Below are 14892 nucleotides of genomic sequence, written 5' to 3'. Positions count from 1 at the left end.
CCAGCACTGACAGACACTTGCATAAATTATTCTAGAGAAAAGAGGTCCTCCCCAGCTTGATCGACCGACGCTTCAATATGGAGCAATGATGTCTTGATACTGAAATGTCATAGCGTGTGGACGTGCGATATCTTACGAGCTATGAAGGCAAACACCATATTCAAATGGTTCGTATACAGTACTTCATGACTTTTACATACGAAAGGTGCTTTTAAAGTATCCCAAGACCAACCAACTTTATATTTTCACCTGTGATGTTTGTATTAAAGTAATTTTCAGACACCAAACACTGGTAATGGGCCGGTACTTTATTTACATGCTGCAAAATGTGAGATGCCATTGCCACTGAATGCTGCTGCTTTCACTGTGTCATGACTGTAGTTGTTAACAGAAGACAGGACACATGGCTTTATTTGTATGCCTAAATCCCTACATGCTTTAATTACTGGACTACCAAGCATTAAGTGGAAAATTCATCATTCAACATCTACTGACCTAGCGCACAAATAATCAGAGAGAGAATGAACAGATTCATTAAATTATCAGAATATGATTAAATCACTGAGCAAATAGAAAATGTATGATATAGTAAGAAAAAAGCTGTAAAATATTATAGTTTACAATAATTATTCACATTCAAAGGCTTTACATCTCAATACATACACAACATGGCCCCTGAACATGACTTCAATCCAAATATGATTCATATATTAGAATTTAAATAACACAGAATGAACTAGAGGCTAAACAATAGCCATCAAATAACCTTATACAAGAATAAAAATACAAAAACTGTATCCTAATATCATTGCATTACTTGCTTCAGATTTTAATAATACATCATCTGTACATCACAGTTCTAGTCAGTTACAAGCCAGGTAGAGTATTCCATACACAATGTAACCGACTGCCATCGACTTGATTCAAACAATTTTTCTAACTAGAGGAAAACACTTCTCTGGTGTTTCCTCAACTTTATAGACAGATACAGCAATTTCATCGGTTATTTGGATCAGATAGATATCCTTTAACTGACATCCAACCACATTGAGGCCCGGGCCCCAGGGCCAGAGGGTCCTATTCACCTATACTCCAGTCACACACTGCACACACAGACTCAGCTGAAGGAAGAGGACCTTTGGAAAGGACCTTAAGGTAATATGTCAAAAATTAAAAGCATTATGATAATACATATTGCTAAAACAAGAGCACAAGTTAAATCAATCGCTTTAATTTCTGTTGGGCCAAACGTCAGAATGAAAACAAAACAAAACAAAAAAGAAGGGCCAATGAGCCCCGATGAGGCAGTTCGGCCCTCTTGTCCAGGGACAACAGCTTTACTGTGATTGCTTCCATGAATGATAGTATGCGTATGTATCTCTGTTGATGAAGGTTTTCTGTTCAGCATGGGGTGGTCAGCACATAAGATTTTGTTTTCAATAGGACGTACTGAAGATGAGCCGACTATCCCACCAAAAAGGAAATTGAAGAATTCACACCACAAAGAAATAGCCAGTGAATGGTACAGAACAGCCAAATCATCCAATAATATTCGCTATGGTTGCCAATGCAGTCAAAAATACCCACCTTTAAACTTGAATAAACTATATCTCCAGTGCCCTAGGAGAGAGAAGCAGACAAGGCTGAGCTACAAAACTGGCCATGCAGGAAAGATAAGCAAGTTATGATTAGGAAGTACAAGCTAGTGGCATGTTTACCCACCCCATGTTAGCAATACATCCTCAGTAACGGCAATGGAAGGCTCACACTTAAACAGAGACTGATTCAGACCCATGTCTCACTGCAGACCGGCACTCTGCTTTGTTACATCGAAACCTTAGTTGGACTGCAATAAGCAAGTACCAAGAGACTTAAAAAAACAACTCAAATATTGTGGGAACATTTGGGCTCTGACAAAAATATATAAAGGAATTGAGTTTGGTAAACGCGTGAGGCTGAATCAGCTTACAGTATCTGTTACAACTATGGAGAATATGCATGAGAAGTGGGGCCTGACTACAGCTTGCACGTACGATGTAGGATTAGGATATGGTTTAATTAAGATATCAGGATAGGCTCTGGTTCATAAAAGTTAGATTTTGTGTTATGGTATCATTGAAGCAGGAAACCAGTCCTTGCATTTGAGATAGTCCTAGCAGTACCCAAGCTTGTGTCACTCTACAGGACAACCTTGCCCTTCTCTTACCCCCTGCAGAATGTACAAAAAGCAGATGTGCATGGTGGCAGTCTTCTCATCCATACATGGAAAAATGCAATAGAAGCCTCACAGAGAGCACAAAGAACAAGCAAAGCAACCCTGAATCCAAAGTTGTATTTTTCCCATGGTTCTACTCAGGAAAACAAACAAGGTCTAGATGCCAGCGTCTCTAAGAGTTTGTTTACATTGCGGTGATGAAGGGCACTAAAGAGGGTGTTACTCTGCTCAGTGATTGGCCTCAGAGCTAAAGAGGAGTGGCCACGGGAGGAACTGTGCTCCTATAGGCCAGGGTTTTGGTGCCTTTGATAGATCTTTCTCCACACTTCCTGGATCTTCTTGCACCATCTGTCAGCATTTCCGCTGGGGTCCATCAAATAGTATGTTCGGTTAGGCTGCAAACATCACAGAAAATGAAAAAAACAAACAAAAAACAAACAGAATATTAAAAAAAAGGAGAAGAGATTCTCAACAGTGGGCAAGAATCAACATGCTGCTGGCGGCAAATATGCTGGACAGACATCAGAAATAAACAGTCATGTACCGTGTGAACAAAGAAGGTTTTGAAGTTCTTGGCCTCAGGGCGTAGCTCCAGGGACCAAGGAATCTCCCCTTTCAGGACCTTGTTGACAGGATCCACGTAGTACAGGTGTGGTCCTTCAGTGAGAAGCAGCTGTCTCCGCCGAGCAAACAGACCCTGCAATGGAATGCCACACGTCTCAAGACATTAGTTCACCAACAGAGGGAGCTCTGAGGCCAACGAGACTTTCCTCACCACAGCAGGGAATTCCCCTTCACTTCCTATATGCTAGCAGTCAAAGCCGTACCATGGGAAGTGACTTCATTTATGCTGAACCAGCTTTAAATAGAAAACCTGTTCACATTTTACTATGAAATCAGTCCAAACACAGCTACTGCATAGTAAACTGTTAACCTCTAAGAAGGTTTTAATTCAAAACTACTGGAACTCTTACTTATTATTCACTATATAATACATACATAACAATATAATAAATATATGCAATATAAAAAAATATATATATATATGGACTGGAATTCACACACCTTTCGTTTATCCACTGGTCCCATTTTCAGAATCAGGTTATTCTCCACAAACTGGTGCCTGTGTAAATAAGCAACCCCAGATTACTGATACACCCTTCATTTCACACATTCATTTTACCCTCAACAAACATAGGTATTGACAGCCAAACGAATTCTTATTTACATAAATTATATTATTTATAACTTTGTTCCACATTATTAGGACACAAAGACTCTGATCCTAAAATGATTCAGATTTAAATACAACAATGAACAAAACTCTAACACATACACAAACAGGTTGACAAGGGTGAAGAATTGGAGGGGGTTTACCAGGGGTTTCCAGTGGTCTGTTTGTCCAGCAATAGCTGCTTCTCTTCTTCAGTGAACTGCAGGTCCAGCTCAAAAGAGTTATTGTCCAGGTCATGGATGTACTGTTCAATGTTGCTGCTGGACCTCTGCGGGGGTGTGGATTCATGTGGCGAAAGGGAGTGTGAGGAGCTGGATTGGGCCACCTGCATATTGCTGAACTGGCTGAGGAGGTCATCATACTGCGAGCGGAAATGAGACAAGGGATACTGAGCTGAAGATCTGCGGTTTGTTCAGGGTTTGGGGGAATCTATGTCTTCCAGCAAGGCATCACGCCTACGTTTTCCCATGAATAAGCAAACAATGGGAAAAAAGAAATAGAGCCCTGGACTGCAATGAAATATCTTACGTTTCCATAGCAGTCCTCATCATCCTCAGACATGGCTGGCAGGTAGGGCGTGAGCTTGGGGGGTGTTTGTATGTGTAGGTCACTCCAGGAGATGGTGTCGAAGAAGGGATGCTGCTTCAAAGGGTTGTACCCTCCCATCTCTTCACACCCAATCCGTTTGGAAGGGTCCAGTGACTGAGGCGAAAAGCAGAAACAGATGTCACGTGTCAGCATTCAGTAAAAAAGCACTGCCCTGTAAATAACCGACACACGCATAGACAACTCCAATACCCCATAAATGCTGATACAGACATCAATAACATTTGATCGTATATCATCATGCTACTTGATGACCTACCAAAAGCTGTTTGACAAGATCCTTGGCTTTGGGGAAGAATTTCTCTGGGAATTCATACTCCAGCTTTATTATCTTCTGGAATATTAGGTACTCATTTCTACAACATATGAAACACAAGAGGAAAAGAACAAGAAGAGACTCTTATGAAAGTGTACCGCATGTGAAATGTTGTTTGCTAGATTAATATTCCTGGGGCAAAGTTATTCTCATGCCTAACATGAGTTGCACTTGAAATAACCTTGAACATTAAATGTTAAAGGGAAAACAAGAATGCAGTATGATCAGCCATTATTGGAGCATTAGTCAATGAGGATTAACTGAGCTGTGATGACAACATTCTCTCAGTACCTACCCAGCTCTGAATGGTGGTAAACCAGCCACCAGCTGATAGATAATACATCCCAAGGCCCAGAGGTCAGAGCTTAAAAAAAGAAAAGAAATTTATAGATGTGATGTCACTCTTTTCTGACAGACACCAAAATGAAACACTAATAGGCAAGTGTATCAGTTGAATGGTGACCAAACTTCATTACCTCTTGCAGGCTGATTTCTCTGTTAGCAGCTCTGGAGACACATACTGTGCTGTTCCAACAAAGGAGTTTGCTCTCGCTGCCAAACAATGCAAATAAAATGTAAAAAGACATGAACATCTTCATACTGCTCACAGAAATTAAACGCTACATTCACGGCAAGAACACACTTGTTATACTTTATGCTGAGAGGTACAAGTATAATCATCATTGTAGTTATACCTTGTTTACTGTCTGATGATAACTGTTTTGCTGTCCCAAAATCTGTTATCTGGATGTGCATGTCTTCACTCAGAAGAATATTCTCTGGTTTCAGATCTCTGAAATGAAAGAAACAAGTTGTAACACATGGGGAAATCACACACTATTGAAAATTCTATAAAGAAAACAGCAATAGTGGACCGAAATAGATGGAATAAAGGAGGAAAAAAGCCTTACCTGTGTATTATCCCCTTATTGTGTAAGTATTCTAGAGCACAAACTATTTCAGCTGAGTAGAATCTAGTACAGGTCTCATCAAATGAACCAATTTTCCGAATGTATTTCAGGAGCTCTCCATTCTTAGCATAGCTGAGACCAAAATCTAAGAAGAGCTGGTTAAGGAGCACTGAAATGACTAGAAATCAGTGGTTACTAATGTCAATTTTTTTCTTAACATAAAAACACCTGGTAAGTGATAAACATGCCTTTACAAATTGGACTTGTTAAAGGATACACAACTTCTCATCATCTTGAAATGTGAAGTAGAGCTTGACGAAGAATGGGTGGTCTAGATTTGACATCAAATCCCTTTCTCTTTTCACGTACTGGGCTTTGTTCTCCTTCATAATATGGCGCTTCTCTAAAATCTTAACTGGAGGAGAGAAAAGAAAATTTCAGGAGATTATAGCAAAAATGCACCCAACTCTTTTTCCATCTTGATAATAAAGTGTAATTCACCAAAAACCGGTGCATTATTACTTACTTGCATATTCTTTTCCTGTTACCTGCTCTCTTGCCAGGACAACCTTAGGATGAAAGAATAGGGAGGAAAGGGAAAAAAAGAAAAGAACACAACATAGTATTTTACTTTCTTGTCAGACTTGAGAGAAAATCTAGTAACTCTTGGGGCCTGTTTTGCCACTTGACCTAAAATGAACTGAGGATGACTCATCCAAGTACATTAATCAAAAGAATGCTTGCATGTAGTAACATCTACCCAGGTATAATTCAAAAGTGGAATGCAAGTTACATACTGTCGAGAAGGAGCCCTCTCCCAGTATCTTGCCAAATCTGAAGTCCTCTGGCTTCTTCTTGCGTGGCTGGGGGGCTTGGACAGCTGGTGTTGTACGGAGGTCTGAGCCCTGGCTGCTGGCAGACGCTCCTACAGCACGGGCCTCTGAGGCCGAGCCCTCCATGCTGGGACAGTGGCTACTGCTTGCGCCTGGGATAGCAAGTGGCGAGCAGGAGTCAGGGTGGTTTCTTACCATTGATGGATGCGAGCAGGAACAGATGACAACGCTGGGCTGAATGGGCACAACATCATACTGAAACAGGAGAGGGAACATTGAGAATATATCAGTCAGCAGGGTGATGCAGATGTAGTTCTTGTTTTAAAAAAGCCACACATGGTTTAAATAATGTATCTTCACTTTAGAAATATAGGAGACCTAGCATCCTAGTCTCAAATGGTCAAAACGCACTTTCTAATACACTCAAAAACTACCACTGAAAATGCACCTTTCATTGTGACTACTGGTATATTGGCAAGCTTAGGCCAACCATATCTAACAACCATATGAATGCTGGGAATAAAATGTTAGAATATTATAGTGAGAACAGTTTCCAATATCAATTTGTAGAAAGAATATCTGTTAATGTGAAAGGTCATGTCTCACTGTCCAGTACAGTGCTGTCATTCAGTGAGAAAACAGATGTAGCAATTGCTTGGTTTTAGTGCATCGAAATTCACATTTTCTTAAACTCCTTTCAATAAGATGACACAGTGGTCATAGGAAAGAAAACTAAAAAAATGCACATATTTCCTAGCCCACACTGATATGAACAATTTTTTGGACTTTCTGGTGCAGCAGACTGTATAATGAAAGCAATATGATTTACAACAAAACGAGCAATTACCCAACCTACTTCAGAAAATGTGTGGAAAACACTGGAGGGCTTAGAGGATCTTGATGATCTAGAGTAGACCGACTTCCCAAAGTTGCTGGCTTAAATCTACTGCAGCTAGCACGTTTGGTAGGTTTTATCATAACTTAAATATACAATTACAAGTGAGACCACTGGAGGAGCAAAGTCTAAAATTGATAAAGACATGGCTGTTGAAGAAGCCACTTTTGAGCCTGGTGGTCCCACCCTCCAGTGTTAAAGTAGTAAAAACTATATCAAAGTTACTGCTTTCATGTGACAGCTGCATTTACTGCCACAACTGTACTTAACTCATCAAATTTGTATCTATGATCAAACTTACATGGTAGCTAACGCACACAAACGAGAAACCCAAGTGATTGTTAGAAACTCAATCATACAGCGAAAGATTGTGCTTTCCAACAAACTTGTACGTGTATCAAAATTAGTTATTTTTAACTAACTGAACAACTTAACCTTCACTACTGATGCTCAGCACACAGCTCAGTTAACGTTAGTCAACTAGTTTATTTGGCCTAGCTTCTTCTCATTCAAAACCAAGGTGTGGCCATTTAGCTGCCTTATCCGGACTTGACTGTATGGTTGTCAACTGATCGTATAACTATCTACTGACCTATTGTCATTGGTCAACCACGTAATGGTTGATAGAAAATGTCAGCTAACGTTAACCTAACCCTGAGTACTCCGGTAACAACAGGCCTGTGCGAACTTTCTTTGCTAACTAACGCCTGCTAGCAAGCTAACGTTAGCCCCTGCTGCCTTGTCAAATAATGCCGGCCATCACTGACAGCGAGTTATAAACTTAACGCTAACAGCCAGTCAATTAGCTAACGTTAACGTTAGCAAGCCAGGTAACAGATAAGTAACTTCAAAACCTTATGCCACTTTCGTGTAACGTTACTTAATCATGTTGAAAGTTAGTGTGCCGACATTACTATCGAAATCTGAAAGTTATTGGGTTGACAAGCAAACTACACAACGTTAACCTTAAAGAGCTATCTTCTAACCAAAGGTGGAACGCAATAAAGCTAATGTTAGCTTGTTAGCAAGCAGGAGCATCGCTCGAAAGCGCGAACATGTTTAGCTAACGTCAGCCAACAGATAACGCTACTGACCGAGGGGAAATGGTCATACATCCTATAAAACTAATAGCAAACACTAGTCAATGCTAAATCAGGACCGAATAATTCGACGCATCTTGAACCATGAATCAAACGAGGTGTTGGACAATCTCGAGTAATGTACCAAACATTATGATGTTGTTAGCCAACATTAGCGAGCTAACGTTGCTAGTGAGTCGTAATGTTAAACGATCTTTTGCGGCTAGCACCGCTCTTCAAATGAAGGCCCGACGTAACTATTTGTTGTCAAACAGCCGCCACACTGTCCATTTAGAGCACCGGCTTCGAACTGGTATTCATGTTAAAGTTGCAACACTTACCAGCTGACTTGTAGCTCTTGCCATGGGAGTTTTCCGCGAGTATTTATTTGGAATAAAATAATTAGAGAAGCTCCAGTAATGGCTGCCTCTGCGCCTTCATTTTCGAGCTGTGACGTCGTTCCACAACAATGTTACCGCAGGACAGCAGAGGAGAGTCCCGCTGTGTCCGCCCCCCTCGCCACATTTACAACCTACTGAACTTCATCTCGCTGATAGGGATTGAGTTAGACGGCAGCAGTTGTTGCTATTCAAATACCGCAGGAAACGTGGCGTACTAGTTATCTTTGCGCCAGTCTGTTTTAGATCGACTAATAGAGCTTTATAGTGGGCTATATCTACAGGTCTTTGACAGTTTCTGAACTAAACTTTTCTGTAAAAGCAGCCTGAATTCACACAGCCCACAAGGCGGCATTTACAGATCATTTCTTTATCCACCAAGCCATGTGGATCAAACTAAAAATGTGAAAACCCTGTATCCCAATATACACTTAAATTAAATGACGATTGCAAATATCCATGTATTAAGTTTACATTAAAAAAAAAACTCATACAATTCATTGTAAAAATTTATTATCTGGATACTTGTACAAACTTGATAACACCAAAAAAGCCATCAGTTTATGTATTAGCCATACATGTGGAAAAAGTCTTGCCAGTCCTTGTAGTAAAAGAATCCATAGTTGAAATACACTTCATTGTAATGGATCTGATTCAGCCTCCTCCTCTTCATGATGATGAGTTCTTGACTCAGTGTCACTCTCTACTTTTTCATCTTCTGCTTCATCATCATCATCATCATCATCATCATCCTCTGAAGTGTCCGCATCCTCACTAGAATCGTCATCTTCAGGTGCACTAAACACAGAAATGACAGTTGAGTGAAATTAGTAAACATACTAATGGAGAGCAAACTGGGGATGTACAGATATGTTTTTAGAAAATCTGGTATTTTCCAAGTGATAATGGTTCATTGGTTTTGGAATTTTAGCCGATGGCAGGTCCTTTTCTATTGCAAATGTAAAAGTTGACATAAGAAACAAAAAATGGTGCTTCTAAAAATGGGCCAACTGTCAACAATAACGTGACTGGAACAGCACTGATAATTCATTTATGTATATATGCATGGCTACAAGAATTGCAAAGTGTGTTTGAGGGATTATCTCACTCTGAGGTTCAAAATTTCTTACCACTGACGTCTGTTGAGATTCCTACATTCTACTCCTGAGTTAACATCAAACGGATCTGTGAATGAGACAGACGATTAGCTTTCGTTAATAAAATTGCTTCAGCAATAGATGTCATAACTCAGCAACAAAACATACCCGTCCCTCTGCATGAGGCAAATTTCCAGAGATGCTGGAAACAATTAGCCTGGTTCCAGGCTTCTGAACCACTACCCACATCTCTGATTTGTTCAGCGATTCAAATAGAATTAAATGAATCAGTCCAGGAAACAATGCACAGAATGTTCACATCAATGTTTAAGTTCTGGAGAAAGCTGCCTGGAATTATGAGTCAGATAAAACGACTTGCAGTGACTTTTTTTTCTTGATGAATCATATTCCTCATATTCACATCCTGAAAGTAAGTATGAGACTAGCATTTCCTCCAATAACAGTTTAACAAGGCGAGTCACTACAGAAAGGAAAGTCAGATTATTGGAGCAACTATGAAATACAATGAAATGATTATATTTTAGTTAAGTTTCCCTAAAATTACTCATGACTGTGGCATTTTGAAGGAGAGCTTTCACCATTATAAAGTTTAATAAATCTGACCTATTTTAGGGCTACAAGTTGTACATGAAGCCAAACCGAGACTAAAATAAGGACAGATGTGGGACTAAAACCCAAACGACCCCATCCACCTCTGCTACACAAATATGGAGGGAAAACACTGGATGCGACCCCAGTTTATTTCTGGCCCATTTTTACCAAACTCCTCCTCCTCTGGTTTAGACATGAGAAAATCCTTTTCTGCAGAGAGCAGCTCCTCCTCTGACTGGCAAGCAGCATAGCGGTCCAGCAGATCTTTATTGAGATCCAGGAACACTGTCCCCCACTTGAATTTCTTCAACAAGAGCAATGCCAGTTCTTCAAAACCTGCAAAATCAGATACACATGGTATGATATCACTGCCGTAACTTGTATAAGGATACAGAAAGCTGTCAGGAAGATAAAACAGTTCAGAGTTCCTGCACAGCTAAAGCCTTACCTACAATGCAGAATGTGGCCGCAAAAGCCTCAACACAAGACAATTTGCAAGGCTTGCCGTAGTTGACGGGGTTTGCAGCTACGAGGTACGGCAGTAACCTGGGATGAGTTCCGATCATTTTGTTGAAGGGAGTCTCCTCCAACTTGGCCCAGGAACAATCGATCACTGCTAATCCACTTTGAGCCACAATATCTCTGTACACACAGAAGGTTTTTCATGACATATTATTTTATTATCATTTGATCACAATAAGAAATCTATTAGAGGAAAAAAAAAAAACATTACAGATGAAATAATTAACTGACTGATCTTAGAAATAACGACTGGGTGAACTGTTGGCAAAAGCTTCTAAGATACTTTGAAGGCTACCAGTTATTTATCCTGTAAAGAGGAAACAACAGTACACACCTGTCTGCGGGTGTCACATACTTTGTGCCCATTGGACTAAGTATGAGTCCGTTAAATCTCTGATTGAGGCGCAAGTTACGTACAAAGCCCTTTCGTACCAGCTTTCTGCCAGTACAACGCTTGGGATCACAGTGACCCAACTCCCACATGGCAAGTGGACAAGGCAATTTCACCTGAGGGGCTCCTGCCCCCTCCTCAAGGTGAAGACTTGCTGAAAAACATGGTGACAGAGGACAAAGTGTTGTCAGTGTGAACAATCTTACTCAAGTACAAGTTACTTAAACTTTCAGGGTTTTCATTTTTTTTCCCCTCAGTGACATCCTTCTACAATGAATTACTATCTATTTCAAAATATATGTGTTTGTCATAAGTTAACAGAGGTGGGGAGATTCAACTGGAAACATCTGAAAGAACATGAACAGCCAAAATTATTTCACCCATTAATTTAGAGCCTTAAGAGGTTAGTATACCAAGGTGTTGTGGCCCCGCACTGATAAACAGAAATGTCACGGAAATAGTGTAGTTTGACTTTTGGCTCGTAGGAACATGTCATTTCTACAATACTTAATTTAGCATTTTAAACAGATATACTGCTCTTTGATAGAACTTGGTCCTGTGGCCTACATGATGACTAAACATGAGGCTGTTTAACAGCTGAAAGGCATTTTTAGATTACACATGTTCAGTGCATTATTACCTTCAAAAGCAGTGTGCATTTCTTCTGTAAAGGCCTCTAAGGATTTCCCCTTCATTTTATGCCTTTTTTCTTTGCCCTTGTCGCCAGGACGAACAAACTTGTCGTTTTTCTTTCGTCCCATGTTGCAACTTGTAGAGAGCTAGTTAGCTACTGCCAGATTACAGCCTGTATTAAAACAAACCAGCATCTGTTTACGTGCTTTACTTACTGATATTAGCCAACTAGCTATCCCACTGACACCAGCATGTCTGGAGAATTTATTTCGAAAAAACAAACGTTTACCTACGCTCGCACAATTCAAAAGTTATATTATTAACATACAATCAGCATTAGTCCCTGCTGACACGTTTTTACGGCTTTTATATTATTTAAAATACAGTTCACTTGGCTTTCGCTAGTTTGTATCGCGGAGAACACGTCGTAGCCTCAGCCACATGCGCAGGCGCACATCTTGTTTTGATCACGTGAGCTGTCACCTGACAAACGACCAAGAAAGCCGGAAATGTAACCAGAAAGTAGAAAACAACGGAATGCCATAGTTCAGCCAGTCTAAAACCAGCCATGTACTGCTTCTATAACCATAAAATACACCATGTCTTAAGGCTGTGGATGGTCGGTGTGTCTCTTTTCAGTGAGTGTTTACGCGCATTTGTGTGCATTTTGTTTTATACCATTTATATGAAACCAGATGCGCCACATTGTGTTGTAGTGGTGAATGTGAGTTGAGCCATATGTCGATTCGTTTTTTACACAGTAAACCAAGGATTCGCCGGTAAAATGAAGATAGTGGAGGAGCCAAACACATTTGGGTAAGTTAGGATAAAACATGTCTGTCGCAGTTTGCACCTCGGCGACATTAGCCTCTTTCAGACCGTGTTTCTCTGTTTAGGATGAACAACCCCTTTTTGGCTCAGGGAAGCAGACTGCAACCTAAAGTGACCCCTTTTCCAGTGTCTGGTAAAAGAGTTTGACATAATTTAAAGCCTGATTTTATTTAACCTTTTAAATTGTGTAAAATGTGGTGAGGACAATCGTTAGCTGGTAGAGATGATCTAGGGATATCTTGTTGATCAACCAATCACTGAACTTATCATATCAACACTAATGTCTCCTGCAAGGCCCTGCACATCTTCATCAGCTTGCTGGAAAATGCTTCAGTTTAACAGAGTCAATGTGAGTATTTTAGGGTACCACATTTGTATTTTTATTCCCCATTACTGCTGGCTCTCTACATGACTTGCTTTGTATACTGACTGTTGGATTCATACATGTAACACCAGAGTATCCGGAAAACAATAACATAACAGATTGTTTGTGTCTGGTCATTTCGCAGGTACAAATATGAATTCTGTCCATTTCACAACATCACCCAACACGAGCAGTCCTTTAGATGGAATGCCTACAGTGGGATACTGGGGTAACACACAGTTAATTCACCTTACACTACCTACCGTCACCTTTGCTACAAACATCACTATGTGAATGACTGTCAATGAGCCAAGCGAGGGCTTGTTTTAAGAGCCGCCTTTTGTGTGCTTTTAACAGGATCTGGCAGGAGTGGGAAATAGCTAACAACACTTTCACAGGCATGTGGATGAGAGACGGGGACACTTGTGGAACCAGAAACAGGGAAACAAAGGTTAGAGGGGCTTTAAATGTTTCAACACATTCTGGTGGCCATTAAACAGTGTGTAGGAGAGCCCATTGGCTTCTGTCAGTGTCTGAGTCTCTATTTAAACACTGGACCAATATAGGAGATGCTTTATGTGATAATGAATGAAACTTAAACAGCAAGCAGCTCATATCCAGTCAACTCAAAATCATCATTGTCAGGACTATGGCTGCTGGAAAATGTGTTGTGTAACTTGTTTCTTGTCATGTTTCTGTAGGTGATTCTTACATGCAGTGCAAGCAGCAAGCTCGCTCAGGTCTCAGAGCCCAGTACCTGTGTGTACTCACTAACCTTTGAGACCCCGCTTGTTTGCCACCCACATTCTCTTTTAGGTAAGACAAAATCTGACAGCACAAGACAGCAGAGTAAGTCAGTATTACTCGTGATTTCTTAAAATTTGTGTGCTCTTTTTAAGTGTACCCGACTCTGAGTGAGAACCTGCAGAGCGAATGGGATGAAGCTGAGCAGGCTCACTATGAAGGTCTTATTACTGAGCAGGTATACTCAGGGCTCCCAGAGTAATTTTAACATATAGCCCTTTGTTCCACTTGCATTGCAAATGATACAGTAATTTACATTTCAAAGCTCAGCCCTGTTTAAAAGCTACTCTTTTACTGTTTTATCATAGTTATTTATCTAATGGCCTTATCCACTAACACACAGTGTATGTCTGCTGCAGGGATACAACAATCTTTTGAGAGATATTTTTGAGGATGCGGGTCTCCTCAAGAGCCAAAAAGTGAAGATAAAGTCGCCAGAAGCCGCAGCTGATACAGAAACTCACAGCTCTTTACAGAAATGCACAGAGGTGTGTGTATGTATGCACTCTTTCAAATGATAGCCTCCAGAAAAATGTTATAACACTGCTATAAGTGTGTGACAGTTGTTATGTTTCTTCATATGTTTTTTTCTTACAGGATTTCCAGAAACAGAGGGAGGAAATTGAGAGACTGCGAGCTCTCCTCACGCAGTACAATATTCCTTTTGATACAAAGCAAAGTAAGTGAACATAATTAGGCTGCCTTCACTCATTTAAGTTGTGTAGAACGTATTGACTTTAACATGATTTCTATGTACAATTTATTTGCTCTATGTTGTAGATGAAGCAAAAAGCACAGTGAGTGTGACAGTTAAGGATCAACACCTGAGGGGAGACAACGGCCTTTTTGATCTGCATTGATAATCTTCCAGACTCGCCTTCACCGTTTGTGCGGATCGAACGATTTTGTTGGCCAACATGAGTGACTCAGACGCTCGCTGGACAGTATTTCCATCACTGCTGATGGCACTAAAGGTTAATTCTGACTCATTTGTGGATGACAAACTTGGCAGACTTTTGTGGACCTTTTTAAGACGGAGTTCTGACACTCTCAGGGACATTGGTCAGAGTGGATCGTCTTGTTAATTAATCAAATTATGTAAATAAGCAACACATTGAGAAATTAAAAAAATGGCTTTTAGAGAGTGTGGA

General features: G+C 40.3%; 3 protein-coding genes across 4 annotated transcripts; 1 reads left to right on the top strand and 2 right to left on the bottom strand.

The window, feature by feature from the left end:
- Window positions 1-293: 293 nt before the first annotated feature.
- On the bottom strand, window positions 294-8683 carry pdpk1b (3-phosphoinositide dependent protein kinase 1b). 2 transcript variants are annotated; one of them, XR_011603461.1, is made up of 15 exons: window positions 8431-8557; window positions 6080-6370; window positions 5809-5851; window positions 5560-5697; window positions 5283-5427; window positions 5067-5164; window positions 4848-4923; window positions 4667-4735; window positions 4315-4411; window positions 3978-4151; window positions 3593-3810; window positions 3281-3338; window positions 2760-2912; window positions 1588-2610; window positions 294-1464 (listed from the first exon to the last, which is right to left on the bottom strand). XR_011603461.1 is itself a non-coding variant. In XM_070990368.1 (14 exons), exons 1-14 carry the CDS (start codon window positions 8452-8454, stop codon window positions 2497-2499), a joined length of 1698 nt encoding a protein of 565 aa, XP_070846469.1. In that variant the 5' UTR covers window positions 8455-8683; the 3' UTR covers window positions 294-2496. The 2 variants fall into 2 exon arrangements, 1 of the variants encoding a protein (XP_070846469.1); XM_070990368.1 differs by having other exon boundaries at window positions 294-2610; window positions 8431-8683.
- Window positions 8684-8985: 302 nt separating this feature from the next.
- Window positions 8986-12207, bottom strand: tsr3 (TSR3 ribosome maturation factor). The gene is made up of 6 exons (XM_070990179.1): window positions 11750-12207; window positions 11053-11263; window positions 10645-10838; window positions 10365-10532; window positions 9618-9672; window positions 8986-9285 (listed from the first exon to the last, which is right to left on the bottom strand). The coding sequence occupies exons 1-6, from the start codon at window positions 11868-11870 to the stop codon at window positions 9123-9125; spliced, it is 912 nt and encodes a 303-aa protein (XP_070846280.1). The 5' UTR covers window positions 11871-12207; the 3' UTR covers window positions 8986-9122.
- gnptg (N-acetylglucosamine-1-phosphate transferase subunit gamma) lies at window positions 12208-14890 on the top strand. The gene is made up of 11 exons (XM_070990175.1): window positions 12208-12380; window positions 12504-12558; window positions 12639-12706; window positions 12868-12922; window positions 13083-13166; window positions 13295-13388; window positions 13639-13753; window positions 13837-13919; window positions 14101-14229; window positions 14339-14420; window positions 14522-14890. The coding sequence occupies exons 1-11, from the start codon at window positions 12311-12313 to the stop codon at window positions 14599-14601; spliced, it is 915 nt and encodes a 304-aa protein (XP_070846276.1). The 5' UTR covers window positions 12208-12310; the 3' UTR covers window positions 14602-14890.
- The last annotated feature ends 2 nt before the right edge of the window (window positions 14891-14892 follow it).

Source organism: Chaetodon trifascialis, chromosome 21 (assembly GCF_039877785.1).
Source record: "Chaetodon trifascialis isolate fChaTrf1 chromosome 21, fChaTrf1.hap1, whole genome shotgun sequence".
Classification (NCBI taxonomy): Eukaryota; Metazoa; Chordata; class Actinopteri; order Chaetodontiformes; family Chaetodontidae; genus Chaetodon; species Chaetodon trifascialis.
This window is presented reverse-complemented; position numbering and strand designations above follow the sequence as displayed.

Bases quoted from the DNA above. Each gene is read 5' to 3' on its own strand.
- tsr3 (XM_070990179.1), bottom strand. From the start codon at position 11,870: ATGGGACGAAAGAAAAACGACAAGTTTGTTCGTCCTGGCGACAAGGGC. The intron at 10,533-10,644 runs GTAAGGCTTTAG...CTGATTTTGCAG, and splicing joins GGCCACATTCTGCATTGTAG to GTTTTGAAGAACTGGCATTG. The intron at 9,673-10,364 runs GTAAAAATGGGC...TCTCATTCACAG, and splicing joins ACCAGAGGAGGAGGAGTTTG to ATCCGTTTGATGTTAACTCA.
- pdpk1b (XM_070990368.1), bottom strand. From the start codon at position 8,454: ATGGCAAGAGCTACAAGTCAGCTG. The intron at 5,698-5,808 runs GTAAGTAATAAT...TCTCTCCTCCAG, and splicing joins AACAGGAAAAGAATATGCAA to TTAAGATTTTAGAGAAGCGC. The intron at 3,811-3,977 runs GTAAGATATTTC...TTCCGCTCGCAG, and splicing joins ATGAGGACTGCTATGGAAAC to TATGATGACCTCCTCAGCCA.
- gnptg (XM_070990175.1), top strand. From the start codon at position 12,311: ATGTACTGCTTCTATAACCATAAAATACACCATGTCTTAAGGCTGTGG. The intron at 12,381-12,503 runs GTGAGTGTTTAC...TTTTTTACACAG, and splicing joins GGTCGGTGTGTCTCTTTTCA to TAAACCAAGGATTCGCCGGT. The intron at 12,559-12,638 runs GTAAGTTAGGAT...TTCTCTGTTTAG, and splicing joins GAGGAGCCAAACACATTTGG to GATGAACAACCCCTTTTTGG.